The sequence below is a fragment of the Plecotus auritus genome, assembly GCF_963455305.1.
Source record: "Plecotus auritus genome assembly, chromosome: X".
Taxonomy (NCBI): Eukaryota; Metazoa; Chordata; class Mammalia; order Chiroptera; family Vespertilionidae; genus Plecotus; species Plecotus auritus.
In genome coordinates, this window is record NC_137784.1 from 106,851,610 (window position 1) to 106,860,990 (window position 9,381).

At 42.1% G+C, this 9,381-nt stretch overlaps 1 protein-coding gene across 1 annotated transcript; it reads right to left on the reverse strand.

Moving 5' to 3' along the window:
* Positions 1 to 7,693: 7,693 nt before the first annotated feature.
* ACTRT1 (actin related protein T1) lies at positions 7,694 to 8,825 on the reverse strand (the record flags this gene model as incomplete). The annotated part of the gene is given in 5 exon segments (XM_080653137.1): positions 7,694 to 7,842; positions 7,845 to 7,857; positions 7,859 to 7,951; positions 7,953 to 8,423; positions 8,427 to 8,825. Coding segments are annotated over 5 exon segments (1,125 nt in total).
* Positions 8,826 to 9,381: the final 556 nt, after the last annotated feature.

A 9,381-nucleotide genomic window follows, 5' to 3' on the forward strand; every position in this document is an offset into this window, starting at 1 on the left:
CAGACTTATAACCAACATCATACTCAATGGGCAAAATCTAAAACAATTTTCCCTAAAAACGGGAATGAGACAGGGATGCCCATTTTCACCATTCTTGTTTGACATAGTACTGGAAGTGCTAGCCATAGCGATCATACAAGAAGAAGAAATAAAAGGCATTAAAATTGGAAAAGAAGTAAAATTGTCATTATTTGCAGATGACATGATATTGTACCTAGAAAACCCTAAAGACTCCATCAAAAAAACAAAACAAAACAAAAAAAAAACCTACTAGACTTAATAAATGAATTTGACAATGTAGCAGGATACAATGTTATCACCCAGAAATCCATGGCTTTTTTATACCCCGATAATGAACTGACAGAAAGAGAAACTAAAAATACAATCCCATTTACCATCGCAACACAAAAATTAAGGTACTGAGAAATAATTTTAACCAAGGAGGTAAAGGACTTATACTCAGAAAATTACAGAATGCTGAAAAAAGAAATAGAGGAAGACATAGTAAATAAATGGAAGAATGTTCATGGATTGGTAGAATCAACATGATTAAAATGTCCATACTACCCAAAGCAATCTATAGATTCAATGCAATCCCCATTAAAATACCAAGGGCAAACTTCAAACATCTAGAACAAACTCTCCAAAAATTCATCTGTGATAAAAAAAAAAGACCCCGAATACCTGCAGGAATCTTGAGAAAGAAGAACAAAGTTGGAGAGATCACAATACAAGGTATCAAGCTATATTATAAAGCCACTGTTCTCAAAACTTCCTGGTACTGGCACAATACAGACATATAGACCAATGGAACAGAACAGAGAACCCAGAAATGGACCCAAGCCATTATGCTAAATTAATATTTGACATAGGAGGCAAGAGCATATAATGGAGTCAAGATAGCCTCTTTAATAAATGGTGTTGGGAAAATTGGACAGATACATTCAAAAAAATGAAACTAAACCACCAACCTACACCATACACAAAAATAAACTCAAAATGGAAAAAGGACTTAAATGTAAAGCAGGAAACCATAAAAATCTTAGAAACAGCCATTGTCAGCAAAATAGCAGACATCTGTCTTAGAAATATATTTACCGATACATTTCCCAGGGCGATGGAAACTAAGGAGAAAATAAACAAATGGGAATATATAAAAATTAAAAGCTTCTGTACAGCAAAAGAAACCATCAATAAAACAACAAGAAAGCCCACTGCATGGGAAAATATATTTGCCAATGTTATCTCTGATAAGGGTTTAATCTCCAAAATTTATAGGGACCTCATATAACATAACAAAAAGAAGATAAAGAACCCAATCAAAAATGGGCAAAGGACCTAAATAGACACCTTTTGAAAGAGGACAGAAGGAAGGCTAAGAGACATATGAAAACATGCTCAAAGTCACTAATTATCCGAGAGATGCAAATCAAAACGACAATGAGGTACCATCTCACACCTGTCAGAATGGCTGTCACCAACAAATCAACAAATGACAAGTGCTGGAGAGGATGCGGAGAAAAAGGAACCCTCTTGCACTGCTGGTGGGAATGCAGACTGGTACAGCCACTGTGGAAAACAGTATAGTGTTTCATCAAAATATTAAAAATGGAACTTCCATTTGACCCAGTAATCCCACTTCTAGGAATAAATCCCAAGAAACCATAAACACCAATCAGAATGGATATATGCACCCCTATGTCCATAGCAACACAATTTACAATAGCTAAGATTTGGAAACAGCCTAAGTGCCCATGGATTAGAAAACTGTGGTACATCTACACAATGGAATACTACACTACTGTAAAAAGGAAATAACTTTTAATATTTGCAACAGCATGTGTGGAACTGGAGAGCATTATGCTAAGCGAAATAAGCCAGTCAGAGAAAGATAAATATCACATGATCTCACTCATTTGTGGAATATAATGAACAACAGGAACTGATGAACAACAGAACCAGAGTCATTGAAGCATCAAATAGACTATCCAACCTCTGAGAGAAGGCAGGGGGTGAGGGGCTAAGAGATCAACCAAAAGACTTGTATGCATGCCTATGAGCATAATCAATGGCACAGACGGGGGTGAGGGAGTCAGGAAATGTGCTGGGGGTTGGGGGCGTCTAGGGACGGGTCAATGGGGGAAAAAGGAGACTTATACATTAAACAATAAAGAACTTAAATTTTTAAAAGAATTAAAGGAATGTTTATTTCCCAGCTTCTGTGTCATCTCTCTATATATAAAAGGCTAAGTGTTCATACATTCAACCAGTAGCTATGATGCTCACTGACCACCAAGGGGCATACACTCAACGCAGAAGCTGCCGAGCTGAGGTGACTTGGCAGCTGCGGTTCTTGGGTGACACTCCTGGAACCAGAGAGGAGGGAGCCTGATTTCTCTTGGGGTCGTGTGATTCCACCTTTGGCCATGGGTTATGTTGTTGCTGGGGCACTGTTGGCCCCGAATCTGGTTACTGCACACTTGCATTTACATTCTACACCCTGTATAACAGCAACTTTGCAGAGTGCCCTCTTGCACTCCAGGACCCCTCAGGGGATGTTGGAGAGCCAATTTCAGTCCAATTCCCACAGGCCAGTCAGAGGAACCTCACCTGCTGGAGGGACCCCCACTCACTCCGTAGACACCCTTTGAGCCACGGTGCCACCCTAGGTATGGCTGGCCGGGAAGGGACCACAGGAGGTTGGCTCCAGGGCATGTCTGGCCCACCTCGCCCAGCCTCCCGCCCCCTCCACCCCCAAACACTGGTCACCTTCTAATTACTTTCTTTTCAATGTGCACGAATCCATGCACCAGGTCACTAGTTTCATCATAAAAGTAAATGGAAAATAATGGTCCATAAAGTGATGTCAGTTTTGGAAAGATCAAATAATGGAATCTTACCAAACTATCTATTAAGGTATACTCTAATGCCACAGACTTAAAAACTGTATGAAACTGGCCAAGAAATAAAGATATATATACACAGAATAGAGAATTTTATGTTCATATGTACAGAAGAGAACTTGATATATGCAAAAAGTGCTGTCACAGATCAACTTATATTGCAGAAATTGACTCATTCAGTAGTGAAAAATTTACCTGGATCCATATTTTTTCTACAGTTATCTTTTTGTCTCTCTTCATATTTACATCTCTCTGTCTCTATCTTGGCCTGTCTCTTTCTGATGATGAGTCAGTAACACTTAGTTAAGGTATTCACAGATTCATGATTCTCAAGCTATTTGGGATGAAAAACGTCTGTTACCTTAAATGACTAAACTTTAGAGTATAATCTATTTTTCCTCCTCATTTCTCACAGGGTAAATAGGAAGAAGAGGAACAAAATAGTTAAGAGTGAGGCTTTTTTTCCCATCTGTAAAAAGGTAAAGTTGGTATATAAAAAAACTGTACATATGTCACCAATCATAAGAGAGATGAAAATTAAGACGATATTGAGGTATCACCTCACACCTGTCAGAATGGCTACCATTAACAAATCAACAAATGACAAATGCCAGCAAGGATGTGGAGAAAAAGGAACCCTGTAGTACACTTCTAGTGGGAATGCAGACTGGTGCAGCCATTATGGAAAACAGTATGGAGTTTCCTCAAAAAATTAAATATGCAACTGCCATTTGACCCAGTGATTTCACTTCTAGGAATATATCCTAAGAAGCCTGAAACACCAATCAGAAAGAATATATGCAACCCTGTATTCACAGCAGCACACTTTACAATAGCTAAGATCTGGAAACTGCCCAAGTGCCCAACAGTAGATGAGTGGATAAGAAAGCTGTGTTACATTTACACCAAGGAATACTATGCAGCAGTAAGAAAGAAGGATCTCTTACCCTTTGAGACAGCATTCAGGGACCTGGAGAGTATTATGCTAAGTGAAATAAGCCAGTCAGAGAAAGACAAGTATCACATGATCTCACTCATATGTGGAATCTAATGAACAAAATAAACTGATGAGCAAAATAGAACCAGAGACAGAAGCATGGAACAGGCTGTCCAATCTCAGAGGGAAGGTGGGAGCTTAACGAAAGAACTCAGAAAGATCAACCAAAGAACTTGGATACATATGTGCATAACCCAGGGACATAGATAACAGGGTGGGAGAGGCCTGGGGCAAGGGATGGGGGCGGTCTAGGAGAGGTCAATGAGAGAAAAAAGGAGACATATCTAATACTTTCAGCAATAAAGATTTAATTTTTAAAAAAATAGGACAAAATAAACTGCACAGGGCCTAAACAACCTTGAGTCCCAAAGAGCTGTCTGCAAAGATGACATGAAAATAGATATGATGACTACTGGACAGATGACTACAGTACAGAAAATTAAACACATTGTTTAAAAAAAAGGGGGTAATTAAAATACACAATTTTTGGCATTAAAATATAAAACAGCAGTCACAGAAATGACAGTTTTGTGACAATTTACACTTGATTAGTTCCATTTGTTTGTAGAAGTGAGAAATAAATTTTATAGAGTCAAAAATGTATTTATTAATTAATGAGGCATACTAACAATTGGTAAGTGTGAGAATTAAAGTGTTTTATTTTTTTTTCAAAATAGAAATAATATTGATTTTTCTGATACAAAAAGCACAATAAGGAGAGGTTTTGATTTTTAATATTCCAACTGGAAATAGGGGTCCTGAGATTTTTGTGCACATCACTTTTCTTTGCTAAGGACAACAGCTCCATCCTATTTAGCTGCCTGATCTCAAAACAATGGAGAGCCCTATTGTGCTAATTAAATACCAAGTGAGTGAAAGGTTCTGTTGATCCCTAAAAGCAGGGTAGCACTTTTTTTTTTTTTTTTTACTTAATTCCCGTACTTGGTATTCTGTCTCTCCTCTAAACAAGATCTATCAAAAATATTTGAGACACTCGCTTGGCTGGTGTAGTTCAGTGGTTAAGTATTGACCTAGGAACCAAGAGGTCACTGGATCTATTTCCAGTCAGAGCACAAACCTGGGTTTCAGGCTCTATCCCCCGGAGGGGCCATGCAGGAGTGCAGGAGGCAGCCAATCAATGATGCTCCTCTCTCATCGTTGTTTCTATCTTTCCATCCCTCTCCCTTCCTTTATCTCTAAAAATCAATTAAAACAGCCCAAGAGCCCATCGATGGACAAGTGAATAAAAAGCTGTGGTACATTTACACCATGGAATACTATCCTATCTAATAAAAGAGTAATATGCAAATTAACAATCACTCCGCTACACCCACCAGCCATGCCCACCAGCCAATCAGGAGCAAATATGCAAATAAACCCAACCAAGATGGCTACGGCCACAGAGAGCAGGAGGGAGGCTTGGGTTTCCCCGGCAATGGAGGAAGCCAAGCTTTCCGCCTGCCCTTGCCGGCCTAGGCCTCCACTCAAGGCTACAAAGTTTCAATGATAGAAGATACATAAACCCAAACAGAAATGGCGGCAGCCATGGAGCTGGAAAGAGCAGGAGGGTAGGGTTGCCCCCGGTGATGGAGGAAGCCAAGCTTTCCGCACACCCTGGCCAGCCCAGGCCTCGCTTAAGGCTACAAAGTTTCAATTATAGAAGATACATAAATCCCCAAAAAATGGCTGCCACCACAGAGCAAGCAGAAGGCTTGGCTCCGCTCCAGGCTACAAAGTTTCAATTGTAGAAGATAAATAAACCCCAGATACCAGGGCCTCCGCTTGGGTCGCCAGGGGGCGTGGCCGGCCTGCAAACCACCACAGGCCCCTCGCCCAGGCCACCTCACACCCCAAGGGAACCCCCACCCTGATCCAGGACACCCTTCAGGGCAAACCAGCTGGCCCCCACCCATGCACCAGGCCTCTATCCTATCTAATAAAAGAGTAATATGCCAATTGACCATCACTCCAAGACACAAGGTGGCTGCCCCCATGTGGTCAAAGATCCTGTCCCCATGTGGACACAAGATGGCCACCACAAGATGGCCAGCAGGAGAGGGCAGTTGGGAGAGACCAGGCCTGCAAGGAAGGGCAGTTGGGGGTGATCAGGCCAGCAGGGGAGGACAGTTGGGAGGGACCAGGCCTGCAAGGGAGAGCAGTTAGGGGTGACCAAGCTGGCAGAGGAGGGAAGTTGGGGGCGACCAGACCTGCAGGGAAAGGCAGTTGGGAGGGACCCAGGCCTGCAGGGGAGAGCAGTTGGGGGGGACCAGGCCTGCAGGGGACTGCAGTTAGGGGAAAACAGGCTGGCAGTGGAGCAGTTAGGCATCAATCAGGCTGGCAGGGGAGTGGTTAGGGGGTGATCAGGCTGGCAGGGGAGTGGTTAGGTGGTGATCAGGCTGGCAGGCAGAAGCGGTTAGGGGCAATCAGGAAGGCAGGCAGGCGAGCAGTTGGGAGCCAGCAGTCCTGGATTGTGAGAGGGATGTCCTACTGCCCGTTTAGTGGGATCGGGCCTAAATGGGCAGTTGGATGTCCTTGAGGGGTCCCAGATTGGAGAGGGTGCAGGCTGGGCTGAGGGTCATCCCCCACCCCCGTGCACAAATTTCGTGCACTGGGCCTCTAGTGTAGCTATAAAAAAGAAGGATCTCTTATTCTTTGAGACAATATGAAGGCATCTGGAGAGTATTATGCTAAGTGAAATAAGCCAGACAGAGAAAGACAAGTATCACCTGATCTCATTCATATGTGGAATCTAATAAACAAAATAAACTGATGAACAAAATATATCTAGAGACATAGAAACATGGAACAGACTGACGAATCTCTGATGGAAGGCTGGGGGACAAGGAAATTTACATGCATAGCCCATGGACACAGAAAATAGTGTGGTGAATGCCTGGGAGGAGTGGGTGCGGGATGCAGGGGGTCAATGCGAAGAAAGAGGGGACATCTGAAATACTTTCAAGAATAAAGAACAATTTTAAGAAAAAGTAAAAAAAAAAAAACCACAACAATTAAAACATAAAAATATAAGACATTTGATTAAAATGAATTCCAGGAACTCCATTGAGTCAAAAACTGGGCATGAGGCTCAAACACCTGCTTTTACTACTAACACTACAAGTGGATACAGCCTGAACATATACCCCAAGTATTTCTGAAGAGGTTTATAGGACAGGAAGGGTGAAATAGAACCACTTAAAAAGATGCACACTAATGAAAGTTATAGAAAATATTGCTGTGAAAGCATTAATTAAGTAAAACAAAAAATTTAGGAACCAAACAGAAATTTTTGAAAAAATTATCTTCAATATGGGAATTGGAGCAAAAAATTTGCTTTAACTACAAATAAAATAATAACAGAAACTTACTATAATCTATAAAAAGCCTTTGGGTATTTTCATTGATGATGCTGAACACTATTGGGTTATGAAGGCCTTTCAATATCTGTTGAAAGGTATATTCTCTCCTCCTAGAAAACTGCACTTACGCAAATAAGCCAGTGTTTTGCATGTATCTATGAAGGGATTCAAGTTCTTCCCATTGCTCAAATAAACCCAGTTTGAGAACCCCTGACCAAAAAAAAAAAAAACATTCACTACTTGGATCAGTAATTACTGTGGCACCAATAAAAATGAACTAAAATCCAAAATGTCATATCACTTTTATTGAACACAATGGAAAGATTTTACCTTCATTCAGTGCTTCTGTGATATGACCCTTCAAGCTGTTCCTTGTGCTGTGGCTTCTTTAAAAGCATCTTCTCTGAATGACACATGTCCCAAAACTCCAGGAACTATGCAGAAGTGATCCACATTGGTTTGAAACTGCTCAGAGAAGTCATGATGGACGCACCAATCCAGGCAGAGAAACACCTATCAAGAGAAGCTGTGATTTTGATGGGAGTTCCTCTTGAAGCCAGCTCTTTTAGTTCTTTCATAAGTCATTCCTAAAGCCCATGGAAGATAGTGTTGCCCCCAGACAGTACAATTTCTGCAAAGAGATTCTTCTGGATGTCCATGTCACACTTCATAATGCTGCTGACCATCATTTTTTGAGAGTCCCAGGCTTTGGATGTCTAACTTCTGAGGTGTGAAAAGAATCTCTGGCACCTGGTATCGCTGTTCCCCAACGTAGATGACATTCCCATCTGACAGAAGGTATTTTTTCAGGACTTCCTCTGGGCTCCTATGTGGTTCTTTCTCTGGATCTAAGGCCACATAGCACAGATTCTCTTTGATGTCATCCACTAAGTGCTTGTTGAGTATGTAAGGGAAGGCACTCCCACTAGTGAGGAGCAGCTGCGCAAGGTGCTCTGTGACATCCTTCCCTGCCACGTCGAGCTTGGTGATAGCATGAGGCAAGGAGTAACCTTCAAAGACAGGAACCATGCAAGTTACTCCATCCCCACTGTCCACCACAAGGCCTGTGACAGAGGCAGAGGCATAGAGTGCTGCCGCCGCTTGGATGGACAGGTAGAAGGCAGGCACCTTGAATGTCTCAAACATTACTTCTGCCATCTTCTCTCAAGTCTCTGTTGGGTTCAAGGAGGTCTCAGTCATGAGTACAGTCTGTTGAGAGGATTTTACTCCCAGTTCCCACTCAAAAAGATATTCCCAGAGTTTCTCCATGTCCTCCCACCCTGTTACCAGCCCACGCTCAATGGGATAGTGTAACTGGAAGGCCTCATACTTGTACTGGGCATTTTCCCCCACAATGTAGCTTTTCTGATAGGGTTCTGATAATGGCATGTTAAACTGAGGATGCCCTAAGACAGAACTGATGACACAATGGGGTGCTGTCTCTCCAGACAGGCCTGCTTTGCAGACCCCTGATCCACTGTCAAAAACTACAGCTGGCATGTCTAATATGTATGGGTTAAACCTGCCTGCAGATGTTCTACTGAACTTCACCAAAATCCAGCACATTTGACCATGGGGTGAAATAGTAGGCTCCTCTGGAAATTCTAAAGCCACAGGATTCCCAAGTTCTCAGGGTGTCACTCAGTTGAAGCTAGCAGGCTGTCCCCAATTCCCCAGAGCACCCCATCCTAAACCCATGAAATTTCTTCTCCTTATGGCAGCCCAGGGACTAGTGAGGTTGTTTCATTGATGATTACCGCTATGTAACAATGTCATCATGGTAACAATTGTCCCCAGAGTGCATTAGAGGGACTTTAAGGTGTCAGGTCTCTGAGATACCAGTACTGCTAGGGTGAAATAGAGGAAGGTAAACCTTATCTATGGATAGCTTTGATAACTCTGTGAACCTGAAAAAAAGTTCTAGCCCTAGAACCAAGTGAGTAAGCCCAGCTGTGGGCTTGTCCACCCCCAAAAATAACTGGTTTCTATAATCAGCTGAGCTTCTTTTTGTGGAATAACAAAAATATCCTTCCTTTTGCTAAGGGGAGGAACTAAGCATGAAACACAGATTCAAATTGGAGTGAGGATGGCTATAATCCAGTTACAGAGGTGCTTATATTTG